At 46.6% G+C, this 23,106-nt stretch overlaps 1 protein-coding gene across 1 annotated transcript in view; it reads right to left on the bottom strand.

The window, feature by feature from the left end:
• LOC121837257 (tachykinin-like peptides receptor 86C) overlaps positions 1-19,355 on the bottom strand; it is a 46,894-nt gene extending 27,539 nt beyond the window's left edge. The window contains exons 1-2 of the mRNA XM_042292840.1: positions 19,318-19,355; positions 18,220-18,370 (exon numbers count right to left, since the gene is read on the bottom strand). Of these exons, the coding sequence (XP_042148774.1) occupies positions 18,220-18,370; positions 19,318-19,355 (189 nt within the window). The remainder of the gene's footprint in view (positions 1-18,219; positions 18,371-19,317) is intronic.
• Positions 19,356-23,106: the final 3,751 nt, after the last annotated feature.

Below are 23,106 nucleotides of genomic sequence, written 5' to 3'. Positions count from 1 at the left end.
TTGCAGCTTGACGAGTGGAGAAGAAACTTGATATTAGCGTGGTGATTGTTTGATGGATTGAGGGTCCGTACCGTGAGGACAGGGTGTAGCGAGCCAGGATGCGACCGACACGTTTCAGAACACAACAGAGGAATGAATTTAATCAAGCGACAACAAGTAAGTACAGCGAGAGGGGGCGCCACAGGAATGCGGCAGACTATTTACAAAGTCAATAGGTGGCGACCTCTACATCTCCCCCCTTTATGAAAGATGAAAGATGGAGGAAGCCTACTACATAAAACTTCACAAATTTAAACAAGTCGGCCGAACAACACGTCGGCCACTACGAGTTCGCACAACACCGTCGCTGTCGGTTGGGACCGGGACCGGCTCAGTGGCAGGGGGCGGCCCTATCGGGCTTGCGGGTCGTGGTTGTTCAGGAACCAAGACGTGTTGCGCTGATTCAGGCTGATCTTGTAGTTGTGCCTCTCCACCGAAAGGCACGAGATGGCGGCGGTTTCGCTGAAGAACACCACCCCGTTCTGTTTCCACAATATAACTTCGTGGTCGTTGAGCGGGACTCAACACTGTAGCGCGCACTTGATCAGGTCTCACCCAGACTTGCTCTCCGGTTCGAAGTGACGGCAGGTCCCTGGCCGCGTGACGCCGGTTGTAGTCTGCAGCCTGTTGTCTTTTGTAGACTAAATCATTGCTGGCTACCTTGTCTTTCACTGGCCAGTTTGGACGAAGTTGCTCGTCGCGCTTAGGAACTAGGGTCTCGGGGAACTCGGGCGACAACAAGTAAGTACAGCGAGAGGGGGCGCCACAGGAATGCGGCAGACTATTTACAAAGTCAATAGGTGGCGACCTCTACAGTGATCTCAAGGTGATCGCGGAAACAAACAAGCTTTGTTTTATAGTTGTTGATATCGAGGAGGTTGTATGCAAACCAATCCAATAGATGGGTGGCATTTGTCTGAAGGATGTTGACTGCACAAGGGAGATTATTATTTCGCGAATTAAGGAGGGTATCGCCGACGGATTGATAAATCTTGCAGTCATTGACACCATGAAGCAAATAATTGACAAAGAGTAAAGCGAAATAACAGATCCTTGAGGTACCCCCACTTTTAAAGAAAGGAGAAAGCTTTATATCCGCCGACTAAGACAAACTGGGAACGATTGGCTAGAAACTTCTTGAGTAAAGAGTAGAGAGTACCCGTAGAACCTAAACGTTGTAATTTTTTTAGAAGCCATTGATGGCTTACAGTGTCGAAGGCCTTAGATACATTGAGAAGGAACGCACATGACCACATAATATTATCAAGCGTAGATTAGAGATAATCAGAACAATCGTCAAATGCCGATTGGGTGCCTCTCCCAGCAATGAAACCATTTTGGATGGATGAAAAAATTGTCATGTTTATCCAAAAATCGTTTATCAACTGAAAAATGTGTTTTTCAAGCATTTCTCCTCAAATTGGTAATATCGAAAAAAGGCTATAGGTTTCAATTTTTGATCGCGTACCCTCTTTGAATAGTGGTCGTACAATGGCAACCTTTAGACCATCAGGTAGTTTACCGCGTGTAATAAAGCTATTAAGCATAGCTAAGGTAACATTTTATTTTATCGAATTCTTTTGAAGATCATATGCGTGAATACAATTAGCACCAGGGAACTTGTTTGCTCTGTCTTTGAAACTAAATAGTAGAGAATAAAGCAAGGTGTCAGTTAATGTAGAAAGAAAAGCTGACGTTACGACTCATGACCCAGAGTATATTCTTTTTCAACAGCGGCTCGAGCCACACATGTATATTTGGAATAAAAAAAAATTAATTCATCTTCTAATGACGAGTCAAGTGAACCAAAATTTCTTTCAAGAGTTTGGTCAATAAATTGCTTAGCACCAGTGCCTCAAAATAGGTTAATCAATCACCATGTTTTCGCCGAGCTAAGCTAGGAATCTTCAAACTATGATTCATAATATCGTCGGTTTGCTGAGCAAACGATGGCGTTAACGTTATGTCTAACCTGACAAAATTCAATTTGTCAAGTTGTATTATTAGCAAATCTCCAAAATTGGCTCCAAAAGACATCCTTTTCTTTCATTTTCTGAAGGATACTAAAAGACAACCATTAGTGATTTGATCTGCGCATTCTTTAAAATAAGAGTTCATTTTGCAGCTTCAGTGAACGTGTTAAAAGCCTGTACACATATTGTGTACAGATGAACGTCGCCAACGACGCACCGCGTGGGCGCTCTTGCTATTTTCAAAAATTAAAAAAAGACGTCACGACAGGTTTCGTTACGGGGGAATATACCTTGCAATCCCGCAATAGCACGCGCTGCCCACACGAGCGACACCGCGCTTGATGGTCGAACGATCTCGGTATGATGCAGTATTGGAAAATATACTGTTCAAAAGTATTTACGTTAAGTTACTAAAAACTGCTTCGTAAAGTAATTAGAGTGCCAATAAAAATACTATTCCTTCGAAATATCTTGAATAGAGTACAAATACTAAGGAATGTAATTCACTTACTTTCAAAGCTACTTTCTCACTGCATTACTTGCTTCGACTTTGGTGACCCTAGAATGTTTTATTTGCAAGCCACAGAACTAAACAACAAACTCGCAATTTTAAGCATTATAGCCTCAATAAAAGAAGGAGCATCACTGGCGCGTGTTACAAGATATTTTTAAGTCAAATGTGCAAAAAGAGGTCACCCAACCAATAGTGACATCGCTGAAAATAACATATTCTGGTGGATTACGTGCACTCTTGATGCCCCGTATTACCAAAGCGCCGCAGTCGCTATATCTGGAGTTCACTTTAAACACAGTTTATATATACAAAAGATTGACTGAATAACAAGGCCCTATTGAAAAAAATTAGGAAGAAAATCTAACTGGTCAAGCTTGTAACTAAGCTGGTCAGACTGGTCAGTGTGGTAGTCAAACTGGCTTAACTGGAAATCAAGCTCGTTTAAGCTCGGCAAGCTAGAATTTGGGCTGGTCAGTCTGGTTTAAGTAAACACCAGCACGGTCTAACTAGAATCTGGTTTAGATTCAATCTGGTGTAGCTGGGAGCCAGTCTGGTCCTAACTTGTCAAACTGGTCAAGCTGGGAGACAAGCTGGTGAAGCTGGCCGAACTCCTAATCGTGCTGGTCAAGCTTGTCTTGCCGGGTGCCCGCACGCCAAGGTCAGCCAGAGCTGGTCGAACTGGCATTGCTGGGAGCGAGCGCGCAAAGGTCGGCTTGGGCTGGGACGTGGCCACGTCCAGACCTTTGTCATCTCGTTTTTGGTAGACGACCGGGCGCTTCAGGCGCGCTGCGAGCTGTCTTTGTGTACGAGAAGAGAGAGAGAGAGTGGTAAGAATGGAGAATTTGACACACGTTTGGCTAGCTTGGGCAGATTTTTTGAAGGGAAGGCTGTGTGCGCGTTATCTGGAGACTACTTAAACGGTGGTGCAAGCGAAGCGGGTCTTGAGGAGACAGCGAGCGGCAGTCCGTTCAGCGCGGGAAGAAGTCGGACGCCCCGACTTTAGGCGTCGCTTCGTGTCTCGAACGTGTGTGCGCTCGTGGATGACGGTGGTGCCAAGGAGTATCGGCAATGCCATCCAAGCCGCACGGATTTCCTCGCCCCTGCCGACTACGCAGAGGCCACTTCGCCCCCATCACTGGCGGGACCCAGGTCCGCTTCTCTCATTTTCTTATTGTTATTGCCTGTTTTGGCGTGTGTCTAATAATTTTCATGTTGAGAGATAAGCCATCCAGTTCTAATAACATTGTTTGTTTTGCACAGAGAACTACTGTCTGTGCGTCGGTAAGTTCTGCGCCAGCGCCGAGGATGTGCAGCAAATGAGGTCATGTGAGCAGGACGCGAGTACGAAAATAATAAATTGGATGCCGAGTTGGCTTTTCTGAAGAGTTTGGCTTGTTTACCCTGTGTATCAATTCAAAGAGGTTAAACTTGCGGGGACGTCCACCAGCTTAACCAGATGACCAGCATGCCAAACTAAGCATGCTGGGGCAGTAACTCAGCTTGAAGCTGGGACCCGCTTAAGCTGTTTTATTTTAAATAGGGGGATGGCTCATATATAGTAGGCATGGCACTTGGCGCGTGTTCTTCAAGTAAGGTACCCCAAACGCTTCATTCGTAGTTGACTAAACTTCTAAATAAAAGACACATACGGTCACAAAGAAGCACTGCTGTTTTTCTCGCGGTAGTGGATTTCTCTGTTACTTTTCCCATACTAAGCTCTGGGAGCCCGTTCAGAAAGGCGCACACGGACTCTTTTGCATACTGACAGCTCATCCTGCTGGTGGTTTGTTATCTGCCTTGTTGCAATCTGTACCCTCATGAAAGAGTGCGAGTAGTCACGGCTCTTGCCTTAGCAAGATAAAACTTTAAAGAAAACACACACAAAAACGTGTTTTTTTTGTGTCTAAATTATTTCCTTCTATTCGTTCTTTGTTGGCATTTCGAGTCTGCATCTTTGGTACTGGCCTGTTTTCTGTTCAGTGCTCGGCCGTTTCCGTGTCACGTTTGCAATCGGTTCAACTTTGCGCTGGGGTGTGCCGATTACTAAACCCCTAAAATATTATCGCGCCAATTTTGTTTCAAAGTTTAAAAAAAAATGCATTTGAGATATTGAGAACGACACGCTGATAGAACAGGAAATACTTTCAATAAAATGTATTTGGAAGACACCAAAATATTACCAAAAGTAATTGAAATATGGCATCTTCAGTAGAGTATTTGAAATAGTCACAAGTCTGGTAAAACGCAACGACTGGTCGGAGGGTTTTCGTGTTTCCTCGGGTTCAGTTACATCTTGAGAAAAAACGAACGTGAAATTGAGATTCATGGGATAGAAATACTAAGAAATTCAAATTTAACTCGTTTTTTTTTCAAGAACCTCCACAGCTTTGGTGTAAGAGAGCTGCGCGTTTACTTTATAGGGCAGCGCGCGTGCGCTTTATATTTTCGTGCGTGGTAGTGCTTGAAAATATTTTTTTTAGTGCATTCTGGACACGATTTGCTGATGTTTTGGCGAATTCGTTTAAAATTACAAGACCGCGTTGTGTGCGTTTTTGCGGAGCAATTTAAGCGCCAGCACAATTCATATTTGCAATAGATGGAGTCGCTCTGTGGTATCCATGCTTGAAAACTCCTCTCCACATACTGCGGGACATCACTTTCGGATCGCTGCGCTGTTTTGCTTCTCATATAGAGGAGCTTTGGAAAGATTATTTCTTCCTGTGGGCGTGCAAGCGGGATCGGTGTATATAACTTTGCTTTTGAATGACTTCCCTCTATTCTCAGATGTGAGAATCCTGCACGATGAAGGCACATAATGTTAAATAGGAAATTGTAGTGCTTAGCATTCTACCGTTGATAACGTCATTTTCAGAGCATGCACTGCACGACCGTGTTCGTCGATTTCGTATGAAAGAGAGCAAAGCATGGCCACACGGGCTGGCCGGTGAAATAATACAGGTCAGACGGAAACCGCGTATAGTTTTCTCTTATAAACGGAGCGTTGTCTCATCTGCAGTGTCGACAAAGGCTCTGGCACGAGCAAGTGGCTTTGAAAAGTGCCTTATATACCAAGCTGTTGTTCAAACACAAGTTTTTGGAGTCCACATACGATCCCTATATCGTAATCTTGTCCTCTGGGAACAACGCGTATTTTAGAAGAGTTTACGAGAGATGGTGCACGATTAAGCAGGCTCTGTGTCTGATTCTCGCACGTTCACGGCATTATCAGCGCAAACCTGATGCTCGTTTCGTCACTTATGGGCCAACAATTGCAATATCCGAGTGCAAACAAGTGCGCGGTTGAAGAGTATTGTATTACCTTCATACAGATGCCGCAGGATTATCATAGCCGTCCCTGGCATCTTTTCACAGAAGTTTCTGATAGAGAATCCCACTGTCTACAGATGCCGCCATAATCCTGCAGCATTCATTCTCAGAATTATGCAGTTTTTTATACTTGGTGTGAACGTTCTGTGGCAATGCAGGCAAGGCTACAGAGCGGAGGCACGCTGCTTCACTACACGGGTAAATATAGTTAAAAAAACAATTTGCTTAGTGTTACTTAAAGGGACACTGACACTGCCCTAAATGTTTTTCTTAGTTATTTGCTAGTCGATTTAATAGGGTGTGAGGAGATTAATCAATATTTTGCTCCAGAGTCACGAATATAAAAAGAAAAACTCAACTGCTCGAAATATATCTCGTTATTTGTTGAATTCATTTTTATTGGTTCTTTCGTTTGCAGTGTAATAAAAACAATTTAAACCTTGGCTCGCTATATAGATTTGCGCTAAGTACTTCCACCATAAGACTTTGTACAACATCGCATATATTTTTTTATTCACAAATGCTACTATTTTCTATTGCAAGGCGCCAAAGGAGGGTTTTTTATACAAGAAACAAGAAGTGCAATAAAAATTGTTTAACGAGACGAGCTAAGCAAATTAGCAATAATTGAATTAATCAAGTGCATTTTCAAAACCTCATTCACACTTCAGAAACGAAATACACGCTATGAGAAAACACCATGTAAGCAAACTAACCAAACTGATGCACAAGGAAACATCTGGCAAACAAAATATCAACACTTGAAAAGACCATGTACAATCAATATTTGTACTTCATACTTATACGCAACAAAAGCAAATCAGAGTAGTAAATGAATGGCAAAAAACCACGTAGTGTATTCGAAGACACCAAAACATCTTACAAGATATATACTTCAAACAAGACAAAATCAATGGCTTGAAAGTGTGGCAGGATAGGTGCAGAACACAAAGAGCAGATTCTGCGACATTGATGATTGATCACAGGCAACGTCAAGTTCGTGTGAACTGTGAGCAAAACGATGATTTAAATGATTGTGCAAATGCGGCATTTACAATTTCAAAAAGGCCATCTGTTACAATGTTTGCCAGTTTTCTTTTAAGTGAGAATCTCAAACAGGGGGTATATATATATATCCTGAGAGTGATTAGCTATGATAAATTCTACTTCTCGCGGATTGTAAAGTTACAAAGCGCGACTTTTCTAAAGCCGTCATGGAGTCTTCAGAGATGGAAGTCTGTCCTACGCCACCTTATTCTTGTGAAGCGGTCTGTCACACTGCACGTATCAACATGAATATCCCGATGTATGTTCAAAAGAGCCAGTTTCATTAGATTCTCCTTGATCATCTTAGACCGCAACCACGCCAGTAAGCGACGGAGGGTTGAAAATGTGCGCTCTGCCGATGTAACGCTGACTGGCAGTGAGGCAAGAATCTGTAGTAACGTTCGCACATTCGGATACGAATCTTCATCGCAAGCGTCAAGGGATTGAATGGCTGTACGTGGAACCGGAATGTCAACAGTTTGTCCCAGCCATTTCACTTTCCACATGAGCGGTTCAGACGTAAGAGTTTTCGCCATCGCAGTTCGGCAATGTGACTTTAGGATGCGATGATACGTCGTTGCCTTCAATTAATTTCGTTACTAGAGTACGGGGTACACATTCGCTCAAGTTCTAAACCAAAAGGGTTTCTTCGGGATAACGCAAGGAGAGATCTTCAGTGATTGATTCCAAAATCGGAATGAAAACTGTCTGCCGGTAGAGGGTTTCAAGGTCTTCTACCTGTATGTCCTAGCTGCACAACTGTGAGGTTGCGATCCGGGGAAAAGATAGTTCCCCACCTATTTCGCTTGCGGTAGCTTTAACTTCGGCGAGCAGTTGGATAAACTCACTGTCACACATCTCTCTTTTGAGCCTTCGGTGAGAGAGTGTCGTGCAAGAGCTTGACCGCAGTTTGGAGCTCCCGGTCTCTTTCTGGAAAAACCGGGTCAGTGGTTCTGTAAGGACAAAAGTGTTACTCATTCAGAACAACACAACCGGGAAATTGTTAGTTTGAAGTGCTGCAATCAATGTGCTTTCCTTAGCTGCAGACGACGTCTGGGTCTTCCAGTTCGCAATGATGTCCAGTTCTAGCAAGGCACTCTGCCACTCTATCCATCGGTGTTTGCAGAGCCCTGGCAGTTAACCTTTTAGGACACGTCGAAGCACTGCATTTTGCTTTGACAACGACGTGAAGAAAGACGTAGTTCCCGCTGTTATTCTCATAAAATTGCGCACGTTCTGAACAAAGAATTACTTCTGAAGGCAGCAATTCAGAGCGCTGCTGAAGCAGGTACAGCGCACTGCGTTAACGGCTTCTTCTTTAATCTCTCGAATTGCGCCACAAATTTAAGAAATCATAACACTGCAGCCATCTGTTCCAATGCCAACGGAATTCACTGGTAGCAGTCCCATCGAGTTGTTTACTTTTTTTTACAATTTTCTCTAAGACTTCTCCTGTCAACGACGGCTCTTATGCCGAGCTGCGACTTTCATAATCGTTTCCTTAGTCGCCCTCGGAAACAGAGACGTGACTGTTTACAAATTTTACAGTCTCCTCTTGTTGCGTGAATTCCATCTCGACATTTTTCGACGTAGTGAAAAACAAGCTCATCTGGGACAGATGTGAGACGTCGGTCGTTTCGTCAAAAATAATTCTGGCGTATTTAGCGGTGATCAATTTCTTTTGAACCGGATCAAGAACTCTGTCTCCGCAGCATGCGATCAACTTATTTTGAATGAGGCTGCTAAACAGGCAGCTCGCGACGACGATATTTCTAGGTGGCCTTCCAAGGCCTTGCCTCCGGATTGAACTAGAAAACGCAGCGATTCCCGGAAGTTTCCTTGGTCAACGGGGCTTTCAGATATTTTATTGTGTTCACGCAAATCGAGGGCACCATTGTATCTATGTCCACGCAGTGGTATGCTTTGTTTGCAGATCAAGACGTTGCAGTGAGTAATTTGGCCTATTCGTTCAAGGTTTTTGAGCAATCTTTTGCAGTCGTTGAGTCTCCAGTTAATTAGCAACGCCTTTTTGGGGAGGGTGGGAGCAAGCTAGGGATGCTTTTCCAGCTTTGATGGCGTCAAGGTGATATTTGTTGTTGTTATGCAGCTCTAGAGTCCCATCTTTTCCGAGCAGCTTCGCGAAAGAAGTGAGAGATCGTGTATTGTGGTTATTCAGAGGAACGTTGTGCTGATACCCTCCGACACTTCTGACTACAAAGAATTGACAGTACTTGCAGAAAAGTCATCTCTTTCCGCCAGAGACCATCAGCTAGTGATATTTCGACTATTGTTCTTTCCTGACGAAACGATTCTAGACTTTTCCTATCTTATAATGCTGCGACGCCGGGGTAAAATAGCCCTTTGGCGCTTGCTAGTTGTTCTCCAGTAATTGAAAAAGCGTGAAGTCTTCTGGTTTGCCTTTGCCAGCAAAATCCCCTACAGCAAACATACTTATGCGAATGGTCGATTCACTCACTTCCTTAATTCGCCCGTTGAGTCCGGCAGATGGGGCTGTCCTCTTGCGGGCAGATGTCAGATCCGCTTGCCGAAAGGAAAAATGGCCGTGAGGTTGCGACAGAGCGCACGCGCGAGGAGTCGGTTGTGACACTCCATCACAGGGTGGATGAACCCAGGGTGGATGCCATCGGCGCCACCAACCAACTCGACGGAGCTGGAGCTTCTTTGATTATAGGTACTACGACAAGTTCGATTCTCAAGAGCTTACTTGTTCGGACAGATGACTCTTCCTCCTGCAAACTGGCAAGCGCTTTTTAATTACCACGCCTTGTTTCAACGCTTAGAAGTGCTGTAAAGTTGATGTTATTTGTGCATATTTATACAAATGTTTGTGTCGCTTACATGTTTGTTTGCACTCGATGAGTTGCACCGCTCTAACGCATCCTCTTTAGAAGAGCTGATATCACTGGGAGAGGAAAGGTCCAACGACTATGATGTTATGCATGACGCGAGCAGGAAACTCGTCAATGAATAACCCGACGGACGCCGTTGGCGACGGATCTGCACTTGGTGTTGAACCTATGTTCTTCAGTGGTAGGAAGAGAGAGTCAATGCTGGAACGCTCGATTCGTTGGCAATACAAATGGGCCGTCTGAAAATTCGCAATGAACAGTTCTTAAGATTTCTTTCCCAACTTACAATGTACACTCTAAGAAAAAAGGGAGCGTGACTTGCTCCCTCAAGGGAGCAAATGCGCTGACACAACCATTGGTCCCCTAGGGGAGCAACGGTGACGGGAGCAACCCTTGCTCCCCTACCGCTAGTCCCTCAAAGTTGAACCCCCAGGAGTAACTTTTGTGCCCTTGCATTTAGGCCCCTGGGACTAAATGTTGCGCCCTTACCTTATTTAGTACCAAATCGCGCGCTTACACAGCCAGGTGGCGCTAGTCAACGTCAAATTCAAAGTTGGTAAAAAAATATAGTATCGCTGGGGTAGATCGTTTCCGCGCTCATTACATTCACATACGAACAACGCTTATTTCACATTTGCACACGTTATACACATTTCAACATAGACAAGGAATTAGAACACAGATGACACGTACAACACACACGCACAACACACACGCGACGACACGCTATTTCAATGGTCACCCCAAAGCCTACCCATCAGCCTTTTATACTGATCATATGAGAGGAGTCGTTTTGTCAGTGACCATCTCATCCGTGAACGACGTTACAAATATGGTGCTGCTTTCGCACCAATATTGTTCTCCAGTATTGTTGCTAAACTTTCCAAGGAGTGTATCTCTTACTAAGAAGTAACGGTGCACACAGTAATTATTTGTGACAGTCTATCAAACAGCGTCCCCATAGGCTCCCAGGAGCCATGTTCTCGCTTCCCCGCATAGCTTCCCCACTGTGCGCATGCGCCTCTCCTTGCCAACCCCATTGTCTCCTTAAAAAAAAAAAAAAAAAAAAAGATTGTAAAGATTACAAAAAGGAAAGAATCCAGAATTTAACTTTTTTGTCTTTGGAAACGTTTTTACCACGTGCTAATTGTGATAAAAACATTTTTCTACGTTCTAGTCAAACCAAAAAGAAAATATAAACGCATTCAAAGCACGTTCAAAGGTATGCAAAGGGGAAGGACGCCAGCACAATGCTCAAAAGCGGCATGGCCAGTGCATCAACAATGGCTGCGCTTGAGTCAGCGGCGGCTTCCCCGACGTGCTGGTGCGGAGGCTGCGGTCGTTATAAAGTCAGCTTCAACCCTTAAACATGCCCCCTCTTGCAATTTTTGATCCTGCGATTGTCTGTGGATACCTCCCCCTGCGTTCCGAAACAGTAAGTGCGTCGCTAACGCTGGCCATCGGCGATGAAGCAGACGCCGCCATCTTGTCCGCACGTCTTTTGCTCCCGCGCTCTTTCTCCCCCGCGCCTTTCGCAGCTTTTGCTCCTGCGCTTTTGCACCCGTGGCTGGTTTTGTTCCCGCGCGCCTTTCGGTTAGTCCTGGTCGAGTACAGTTAGTCCCCAGCATTTGCGCACGGTACCTAGCTCGAACCAGATGGTCTCTTCGAGGAGCAAATGGGAGTTCAAAGGACCAAATGCTGCCGTTAGTCCTTTGGGACCATCTTTTTTTTTAGAGTGTACTGTTGCTTGCAATACACGTAGCTATTGTTTCTAAGTTTCCTACAACTACAATGTTACTTGCCATTATTATTCGCGAAGAGCCGCTGTCAACCTGCATTGTGCTCTGTCCCGATTTGCCGTGTTGGAGCTTGGAATATAGTGGCTGTCTATGTTGGAGGATGGGCGGCTTGGGCTAGGTAAGGGACCGGACTGCGGCAGGACGCCAGGAGCCAAGTGTCTCTCGAACAAATAATGCTTATTTAGATCATATTTACTGGGGTGGCTGATGAGGTTAGATTTAAGAGGGCATATATTCTCGTTGATATTGACGAGGCATTTTAAAAGTGATATGACAGGTCCTTGATTCTATAAGACGCTTGTTTAGGGTTATTCCGAATTACACTCAAACCTGTGTCACCATGACATGGAATTAGTCGAAATTACCGATCAATAGGGAGCTGAAGGAACACCGTTTCCATAATTCCTTGAGTGAGGGCCGGGGCAAGGAGTTAAGATACAGATAAAAATAAGAAATGGGAACACTTTGAAAATGGGGGGGGGGGGGGGGGGGTGTGAGGGTTCTGTTAGAATGAAATGTAACCATATTTTAAAAAAAGAAGGGATGACGAAAAGTTAGACGAGGTGGCGCTGGCTGCTTCCGGTTACAAAAGGTATAGCCATTAATATTGATCCATCCTTCCAGCTTGCGAGATTTAACAAAGGGTCTATAGCCTTTTACCATCGCACACACGCACACGAACACACCCAAACTCTCTCTCAGCCCCGTCCTCATCTACCCCGCCGCCATTAATTCAAGAAGAGGTATTGTATCCTGCCTCAACCGCAAGGATTAACCTATGCTTGTAGATAATAAGGCAGCCACTAGCACCAAAAGTCAATGTCAACTCCGCGATAGTATTAACTTCGTTTCTCATTTTCATCCCCTTCTCTGGGGCTCCTTTCCAAAAGCTTGTGCTTATCCCCGCAAATTACTGTTCCCGTAAAAGTCGAGACGATCCGCTCGATGCCTTACGGGAACTTCTTCCATGTGTCTGGAGGCGACGCCATGGCACTTAGCGAAAACGTCTCGGTTTAATGTCTGGGCGAGTGCCGTGATGCGACCGTTAAATTGAACTGTCAAATAACGATTTCTTGTGCGTGTCCAGAAGGCCCCCGACGATTTGCATCTCTGAAAGTCCGCTGAGTTTTCCACTTGAAACTCCAAGGTCCCATGATTGTCGCCGGAACTGAGGACGACAGCCATGACGGCGGCATTAAATTTTACCTGCCAATACCCCGCTCACTTTCGATGTGAAAATGCCTGTGCTTTCCCTATTCTTTTGGGGGTTGTAAAACAAATTGCATGTAATAAACTATTTTGACATGCTTGTATATCAAAATATAAGATTACTCTGTCTGACCTTCGTGCGTGAGCCGACCGACAATAAAAAATAGTCATCCAAAACCATGGTGCCACTTGACGCTGTCTTATAAGTGATCAAAAAGAAGAAATCTCCTGGATTCTTGGCAGAGAAAAAGCCTACTTTTGTGGTAGATGGCAAGGTGTCTCTCATTCCAGCAATACCGCCACTCTCGCTTCCGGAATCTTGGAACAATCCTAAGGCGACGGCGGACGTGCTGCCGAGTGGAGACTTCAGGGGGACTGGTGGCCGAGTGGGCGAGCGCACACCAGCTTGGAGCACGTGAAGCGGAAGCTCGCGCTGCAGAGCCCACTCAGCCCAGGGACCGTGGGTTCAATCCTCACCCATGCCTGTTTCGAACTGAATCAGCATCGTACCATAGTGCGGTCGTTTATCACTATTGCGTGGTGCACGTTAAAGACCCCAGGTTAGCGGTTTGTACTGTACTTGCTAAATTTCTCATCTACAGCTGAGAGAGAAGTCGACCGTTTAGGTAAACTAAGTTCTAGGCTGTATAAACATACACACATCCCAATTTTGTTTTTTAAAAGGAGAGTTCAAGAACATTGAAATAATTCGGGCAGCGTGTTGGGTGCATCGTCGAAAGTTTGTTTATTCTTCGTCGAGGCCACTTCTATAATTCCCAAACAACGTCTGTGCGCGCTTGAGTGTGTATCTTTTTGTGTGATGCATTTACGCACATTTGGTACACACACATTGAGTTCAGTGAAAATAGATATTCGCACAACGATCGCTAAGGGCTTTCGTGCTTCTAGCGAAAGGGATGGTGTGTTATGAAAATGACAAGTGTTAGTGTGGGGACACAGTTCTGATCGGTGCCATTGCTCACCGGTGAAGCTAACAAGATTATAGTGCTCTTCATATTTTCCATAAACCAAAAAAAAAAGAAGGGCGATTTTGGGGGTGGGGGGGGGGGGAGATGTGACCGCCCGTTTCTCTCTTCCATTGGGACCGCCACTGGCCGTCACGCCATAGACGCGTCATGACCTATATATTCACCTCCTCATTTCAGTAAAGTGCTAATTCCTGTCGAATTTGCTTGGTTCTTTTTGCGCACTCTCGAGCGCTCTTTCCAGTGCGCGCGAGATCGGGGGGGGGGGGGGGGGGGGGAGGGGAGGAGAGGAGAGGAGAGGAGAGGAGGAGGAGGAGGAGGAGGAGGGGGAGGAGGAGGAAAGAAGACGGCGGCCTGATTGGCTGGGTCTTTCGGAGGGCGCCCCTCCTTCTCAGAGCGCTCCCTAGCACTCCGGCTCTAGCTGTCGGCGTGTCGAGCGGCACAGGTGTCACGTCTGAGATCAATGGGAATCAGGTGGTTTTGTTCACGATGGCCGGCGGTGGTCTGCAGGGTCCGGCATGACGGCGATGAATATCTGGTTCCACAAAGGTTCCACAAAAAGAACGTTCGACGGTGCGAGGATTACAATTAACATACGGGACGACATTCGCTTGTTACCGTGACAGGAAACTCAACGTGTTTTATCTCAAGGTGGTGAATACGCTAAGCCTAACCGATGAAGAAACAGCTCCCGAAGCTCGTCGCTGTCATACCGGGTTTTGTGGACTCTCCAAAGAATGTTCTGGTTTGCTAAATTCGCGTTTAACGGTTTGTGTTGTAAAATAAAAGGAGAGCCGGCTATAATGCTATGTGATTTGTGTCACACGGCGATACGTGCTATATCCTGTTGATGATGTTTGCACGCTATCCCGTAGTGCGAAAAATGTGTTTTATTAACCATTTCATATATGCCTGTTCTGCCGTACGCATTACCGCTATCGCAGCGCGTTCACTGTCGAAATGCAATGACTTGACAACTATTTCCAACCATTAGTTTTCGTTCCGTTCTGCAAAAATTGATTCGCATGCTGCTGTTTTTTTTTTGTTTTTTAATAACAACATGCTGATGCGTAGAATAGTCTGTAGTCCGTCACAACCATTATTTCATCATGTTGGGGACGTAAATTTAGTTGAATCGTCCATTGTACGCTGTACAATTTTTTTTATACATTGCTAATGTCACGTAGATTTACCCGTGACTGGTCTGAGAATGTCAGAGCGCTCTGAGCCCAGCAGTTGTGATCGGCTGAAAAGGATCTCGAGTAGCTCTGGCGGCGAGGGTGGGCCGCTCTGTTGAATCAAGGTCAGAGAAGAGAGGCGATCACTGTAATCCACCATAGAATGTGCAGGGGTCAGTTTCCTACCTATGGCATTTCAATATTGAATTCGGGACTTTTACGCGATAAACCAACGAAGGGCATCTGGCTCGCCCCAGTGGGGACTAATTTCGGCCTCCTGGGGGCCTCCTGACGTGGAACAAAAATTTCGATTACACGGAGCCTTCTCCGCAATACGCCGACGTCGGAATGCGGGCGCCCAGGCTGATATTAGGGCCCGCCACCTGGGGAGCCTTAGGCCACCGCTTGGCCTCGGAGCTACCGAGGAGGCGGCTTATGGTAAAGAAACAAAGAATAAGCGGCTGCAGCTTCAATCGGCGCTCAAGTCGCCCGAGCGTATCCTCGGGCACCCGAGTTTTGGCTGTGCTGCAAGAGCATTCGTTCTACGGGCTGCCAGTTGTCCTAAGCTAATTTACAGTTTATACGTTCTTGAGGGAAAACGAGAGATATAGTGTTACATAAATATTTCAATTAGTGTATTATGTAGGATATAAGAAAAGAAATCGATCAGCCTTTCCACTCTCGTGAAGAAGGAAGACCAGCGGAACTGTACTCGATACACTGTGTCCTTCTTCTACGTAGTCTTTTGTTTTTTGCGCTGTTTCCTACGATGAATTTCCAACAACGCGCCCAACTATCCATTCTTCTATGGTAGCGGGAGCCTGAAAAGGTTGGCGCCATCTACGAGCATCGGTGGAAACCATACTGGTTGTGTGCTTGCCGCCGTTGCTCATAGATGGCGGTATCTGTCCAGGTAGGTTTGTGTCGACCTGGGGAACCTAACCCTTAAAGGACTACTGAAACCCCCAATGTTTTCCCCTTTTTTGTCACGCGATTTGTTATGATGTCGGAATACTACCCAATTAATGATTTGCTACAGAATTACGCATTTTTTTAGTAAAGCCAAAAAACGTAACTGCTTGAAATTGAAACCGAAACTCCCGCACCCCCTAGGAGAAGTGGAGAGGATAGAGTGTGTGGCGGAAGTCACGTAACTACACCCAACCGTGCGGTTTTTTGTTTTTTCCACACGTAGTAGACGCATTGCGTTCGTTCGCCGTGCGATTCCTTTGCAGTTATGTTTGTTCCGCTCGCTGTTCTGTACTTTAAAGGGGTCATGAAACGATTTTCCTACTTCTTCCCCCTTAGCTTTAACCCTCAACTCAAATGCGAATTGTGAAATCACGTAATCGCGACATTCCTTCGGCACCGGTGCGATGACTCCTAGCTTCCACGGTGCTTTTTATGCACACCATAGAGCTTGTCATTCCCCAGTTACGATAAGTTCCGTCAGGGCACTCATTGGCCACGAACGCGAATCCGAATATTCGTCGACGGATTGATTGTTGACGAGCGCATACGTCCGAGTGACGCGGCTCTCGTGTCCAGTGCGTGAGCTGGGCTCTGCTGACGTCAGTTTGGCGCCGGTGACGCGCTTTTGGAACCGCGGATGTATCACAGTGAAAAGGCGGAGAGCTTTCGAAGGCAAGAAGGTACAAAATAGTCCGCTATATTTTCAAATGTTCGTTCCGAAAAGCTGGCTTTTGACTTTCTAGCCTCTTTCTTTTGGCCAACTAAACGATATGCGATTAGCAAAGTCCCAATTTAAAATCATTCATCCCAACCCAAAATTCGTTTCATGGCCCCTTTAAGATGAGTTGTTTTGTCCATTTAAGTGTTGGCAATTAGTAGTGAGTGCCCGTGGTGAATTCCCGTGATCGGCTCCGAAAAGAATACTCCCAAGATGTTGCGTGAAGAGCTGCCTCACACGTCCTGCATCTGAAAGTGGCATTGTGCGGCAGAGTCTGTACAAGTTTCTGAAAGTTCAACGGGTCGGGATCAATGGCTGGCTGCAATTCCTGTAGAACCATCACGCGAAGCCCCGAAAGCGGACGCTACCCTTGCATTTTGTGGAAAGTGACGACATTGAGTTCGCAGGTGTCAAAAATGGAATCCTATTCCATCTAGATCAGCGACGTATCGTCCAAAACAATCGTTTTTTTTTTCAGTGATAATTGTAAAAAAAGAAATGTAAACATCGTAAAATGCTTGTCAAAAAAAAATAAGGAAAAAAGTGCACATGCACCACGGATCGAGCCCGTGCCCTCTGCCTGTGAAGCGGACGTCTTTCCACTGAGCTGCTGGAGGAACTCTTTCATGTGTAGTAATGCAGCCGGGAGACTGTATGTCGGAAGTTTGCTGCCGATTTCCCTTCAAAAAATTCACTCCTGTTTTGAAGTCGGGCAGCACCACGGATAGGCCACATTCGCACCTCGTAAAGAAACCGTACGCCTGCGTATTCAACTTGAAGTACGCACTTCGTGCTTGACGTTTGAGCGAGCGATGTCTTCAGCCACAAGAAGGGACGACGACTCGGCGACGTCTTCGTGCAATCGGCTTGCTGGTTGGGCGTGTCGTACGGGTAAATATCAGTTCTTTTGATCGGTCCAAAATTTCTCTTTCGAAAAAAGACAGAATTCGCCGGTCCCGTGAACGACAGTTCTAAAGTAGAAGTCCAACGCCCGTCGTCCACTGCTATCCGCTAGACCCACGATACGCGAAACGGCGAAATGTTGAGAAAAATGCTGTAAACGCAGAGAATGCTTCCGGTTGTTTGTGGTACCTTAACGTATTTGCAGTTTTTTGGAAGTCACAAAAAAGTGGGTTTCATAATTTTTTTTTCAATTTTTAATATTGACTGTGTGCCTTCATTGACCCACGACTTTGATTATATTTGGTGGTCGCGTCGAAAGCTTAGAAAATGGCCCGTGACCACGGAGAACAGAGTGAGCGCGACTCAAACCGGCTGTTCTCGATCGGCGGTTTTCGGGCGGAAAGAAACCGAATTTCGAGCCGCAAATTCTGTTCTGGGTAGTTGGGCTCTCATATGTCACGTACAACTAAAAACCTTGGAGAGCATAAATACCCTGTCAGTGTCCCTTTACCAGCTCCGCTGTAAAAAAAAAGAAGACATAGCGATATGGGGTTAGAGCTTTGTAGCCTTCCGCAACAAGATAAGCTAAAACGGCTTCGGGAATAGACCATAATACAACTTTGACGCCGCGAAAGATGTATGTTTCTGGCGTTTAATCTCAAGCCCAACATAAAACTCGCTGACCTTTTGTTTGCTCCTTAGGGCGTTCTGCTGGTGCTCGGTGAACTCTCCGATGCAGCGACTGCCCCACAGGACGACGCTCATACGCGTGTAGGTGACCGCCATGGTGGCTACAGGCACCACGTACGTCAGCACCAGGAAAACCACGTTGTACCTGCACGTGAACCGTATTGGGAAATGAGTCAAAGCTGCAATGCATTTAACTCCTTTAATTTGGCGTCAAACTCCGTGGTGCCATCTATTGGGTAGCCCCGCCACACTTCCAGTTCACGTATACACCTTTGCAAGTGGGATCCTGGCGTAACCTCGAGCCGCGCGCCAAGGTGAGGCGGACCTACCCTCCAGCCAGGACGTTTGCTGGTTGTCGTACAATGTTGCCAAGCGTCTCTCGCCGAAGCGTACACCACTGAGCGCAGAAATAAATTAAAAAAAATAATTATAAAACGTATACGTGTCGTCTTTGACCGTGAAAGAGCACGGACAATTAAATAGAATGCCTAACCGGTAACAAATCAAAAAATTTCAAAAAATATCTAAAGTCTCAAGGCGCTCTACAGAATGCGCTACAAGTCGCATGGCCTTTGCATCAACGATGGCTGCGCTCGCGGCAGCTCTGGCTTCTACAACATGCAGGGACAGAGGGTGCGATCGTTATAAAGTCAGCTCCAACCCTTAAAGATGTCCAGTCCTACAATATGTGATGCTACGATACTGTGTGGATACCTCCTCCTGCGTTCCGAGACAGTAAGTGTGCCGCTAACGTTAGCCATCGGCGATGCAGCAAACGGCACCATCTTGTCATCGCGCACCCCAATGACGTGCCCCTGGCGCACCCCAGCATGGCGGAAACGGTACGGGGCGCCAGCATCGCTCAAAATGGCAGCGCACAGGAGCCTTTCTTGCAAACGTGTATATTTCCCAATTTTATTCATCATTCTTTTATCATTGGAGTGAATTTAGTCTGACAGAGCTAGAAGTGGCCATTTCCAGGAGATAGCCTGTACATTTGATTTCGCCAGTACTTCGAAATCCGCCGTCTAGTTCAGAACCGGAACTGCTTGGGGGTTATTTGCACACTGGCGCCACCACATTTCCACTCACGCGAGAAAGAGCGAATAAGCGGGTATCGCCAGCACCATCTAAATGGACAGCCGTCGTTCCGAATTATCTTGGTCTTCAACTCATGACCAACGCTGGACGCGGATTAGTCAAGAGCTGCGTCCGTGTTCGGCAGGGTATCCTGTTTTTACTTATTAGAGAACAGTTCGATCCGAACACTGTCGTAGGATTCGTGTCCAACATGTCTCCCGCACTGAACGAAAGTGATACATGAAGGTTAGCACTACTCCTTTTTGTTTTTGTACTGTTAGTGGCACTGCGTACTCCTGTCTCTTCAACTTGTGATCACAAAAACTAACGAAAGAGTCAGTAATAAAAGGTGTCGCCTTCAGTGTCATTTCATAGTGCGGAATCCCACCATACTCAGGTCAGCCTGAAAGGGATAGTGCATCAATATTCAATTGGAATGTTTTTCCCTTTACACGAGCTTACTGGCAGTAGTGGGACCTAGGGTGCCTTCATGTGCGCTTTGCTTAGGGTGGTGGCATCTCGCCATTTTGTCCCACAAGTTTATTTTTATTTTCTGTTCAGAAGCGCGTGAAGGACCGTGTCCCTGCACGCGTTTGTGGCGCTGACTGTGCTATGGCGACATTTTGTTTTCGTCGATTGCTTTGTATTTTCCTTGTGAGCGCGTGCTGTCGGCATCGGGTACTAGAAAGGGTGGCGTCACCCTAAACAGAAGGTCATTCAGGCACCCTAGTGGGAGCCAAGGATACTCGCACACAACGCCACTGGCGGAGGAACTCCTTTGTTGCAGTGTAATTTCAAGCACAAAAGCGAGCGTTTTCGTTCAATCTCTCCTTGGCAAAACATGATAACGTAAGTGGGTGGTCGCAATACCTCCCAGTGGCGATATTTGTATGCGGCTCATATAGACTTTAATATAGACTGGACCCGATCATTGCGTGGGTGCTCGATTTGGGCTCGTGATAATCGATGGCTCGAGCCGCATTCGGGTACTGGCCCGTGTCCAATCGCTGCAATGGCCGACAACAGCCGAACCATAAAAATATCTGGAACTGAGCGCATGTTCCGTGGCTTGCCAACGCCAGCGCGTGGCTATAATCAACATTGGCGGCATATAATCGGCTCCAGATCACGTGACCCCTTGTTCGGGCTGCGAGATGAGGGGGTGAACGCTGCTCGTTATTCTTTAATTTTTTCTGCGACTTCGATTGCGTGTTGTAAAAAACGATCGAGTGTTTCACAGGTCATAACGCTAAGGATCCTTTCTAAGCAGTATTTGCCCAAAGTTAAAAAATGGTTGCATCATCCGACTGCAGCCAATTGCACTAGCAGGGTATTGAACCGAACCCGAACCGTGAACCGAAAACCGGAAAAAAACGTTATTTTCGCTCGAACCGGAGTTGAACCGGAACGAAATAATATTTTTCGCTCTGGACCAGAACCGATATGTTTTCCATGCTAGACAGAGAGCCGCGGCATTCAAGGGACGCTAACGTGTTGCAGTTTTGGGAGGAGAGACGGGAGCGCCATACGCATCCAGAAATCTGCGCATTGGCGCAAGTAGCCCTGGGTGTGCCCGCGACACAGGTCCGTGTGGAGCGAGTCTTTTCTGCACTGAAGTTCATTTTATCGTCTCAGAGGTACCGTCTTTCCCCGGATATGCTTGACGACGTTTTGCTTCTCCGGTCAGCTGCCTGACATTGAACTGCGCTTTGACCCACGTCCCGAGGCGCCCCAACACTAACTCGTTCGTTCCGCACAGTAATGTGAGATTTTGCTTTTTCATATCTAACGGTTTTATAAAATATGCATAGTTTATCTTTTGCTGTCTCAATTGTTTTTGTAGCGTATGAGTACGAACCGGTTCGAACCGGTTTGAACATTTATTTTTTCACTCCGGAGTTGAACCGGAGCTGAACCGTTTGCCCTAAACCGGAACGAAAGCCGGAACGAAAAACATTTCGGTTCGACACCCTGGTCACTAGCACGAAAGCTTGAGGTCGCTGCTTCGAAGGGTTCTTCCGCAGAACGAGAACTCGCGCTAGAAATGCACGTCTCAAAGTCTGGAGCGCGGGCTAGCTCGCGCTCTTAGCTTTGGCTGCAGTCTTAGCTTAAGGATGAACAGAGTATACACCTTTGCAAGTGGGATCCCGGCTTAACCTCGAACCGCGCGCCAAGGTGAGGCGGACCTACTCTCCAGCCAGGACGTTCGCTGGTTGTCGTACAATGTTGCCAAGCGTCTCCCGCCGAAGCGTACACCACTGAGCGCAGAAAGAAATTTTAAAAAATAATTATAAAACGTACACGTGTCGTCTTCGGCAGCGAAACAGCAAGGACAATTAAATAAAATGCCTAAAGCGGTAACAAATCGAAAATTTTCAAAAAGGTCTAAAGTCTCAAGGCGCTCTCTTCAGAATGCGCCAAAAGTCGCATGGCCTTTGCATCAACGATGGCTGCGCTCGCGGCAGCTCTGGCTTCCACAACATGCAGGAACAGAGGCTGCGATCGTTATAAAGTCAGCTCCGACCCTGAAAGAATCGTAGCGTCACAATATGTGACGCTACGATTCTGTGTGGATACCTCCTCCTGCGTTCCGAGACAGTAAGTGTGCCGCTAACGTAATCCATTGGCGATGCAGAAAACGGCACCATCTTGTCATCGCGCACCCCAGTGACGTGCCCCTGGCGCACCCCCGCATGGGGGAAACGGTACGGGGCGCCAGCATCGCTCAAAATGGCAGTGCGCAGGAGCCTTTCTTGCAAACGTGTATAAAGCAAGACACAGAAACAACCGACACCGTTGCAGCGTGCACGCGACAGTACATTTGGCAGGCTTGCAATCGCTCGTGCAGGCTTGTGCCTACTTCACCGGCACGAGAGGTCGCAAGCCTGCCAAAGGTATATTTGTGTGCATGCTACACGTGCTTGGAGGTTTTCTGTGTCAATTTTCTCTGTTTATCCTTCTATACTCCGTTCGCAATTAAGCTGAGACTGCAGCCAAAGCTACAAGCGCGAGCTAGACTGCGCTCCTAGATTTGAGACGTGTCTTTCTTGCGCGAGCGCTCGTTCTTCGGATCAACGTTTCAAAGCGCAGGTCCTGTGCTCTCGTGCTTGCAGCATAGGCTGCAGTTTCAGCCTAAGGGTGAACGGAGTATTGGCGACGTGAGCGACCGAAAGCGTCGCTGTCTTCGGCCCACCACAATAGGGAGTATTCACTGGCGGCCATATCCGTGTGCGCTGCTGCTGAGCGCGTGCTGACGGCGAGCTTCCGCAGTCCTTTTGGAGCGTGCATTTAGCACCATCAAGGTTGCCGGTCTTAGCAGGCTATTAATGTGGGCTTGTTCTGAGCATGCGCTCTAAACATCGCCCTCAAATATGGCGTCTAGTGAATACCTCTTACCGGCCGAATGCTGACTATGACGTCAGCAAAGGATGTCTCATCAATAAAAATAAGAGAAAAGTAAGAACTTCAATTTTGATGGTGTTGGCGGCGTAGCTTTGACAGCGCTATGATTTCAGGCTCCCACCATGCCCATTACAAACACCATCAAACTGGTAGTTCACAAGGTAATGACGTCAAAAAAGCAACCGAACGAGGGCGCCACCGAAACATCTCGCCGCTAATAGACGAACACAAGCACGGCATCCGGCCGCCGCCTCGTCTCTGCTCGTGTGGGCAAGTAGGTGCAATTGCAAGCTTGCCAAAGCTACGTTCACGCGCACACTGCACATGCTTGCACGCATAAAATAGCTCGTGACCGGTTTCGTTTTTAGTGTTCCTGTAATTGTATCAGCCGGCACTCGG

The sequence above is a fragment of the Ixodes scapularis genome, unplaced genomic scaffold (assembly GCF_016920785.2).
Source record: "Ixodes scapularis isolate PalLabHiFi unplaced genomic scaffold, ASM1692078v2 PGA_scaffold3__209_contigs__length_174095766, whole genome shotgun sequence".
Taxonomy (NCBI): Eukaryota; Metazoa; Arthropoda; class Arachnida; order Ixodida; family Ixodidae; genus Ixodes; species Ixodes scapularis.
The sequence above is the reverse complement of the archived record's forward strand: the minus strand, read 5'-3'. Positions and strand labels throughout refer to the sequence as shown.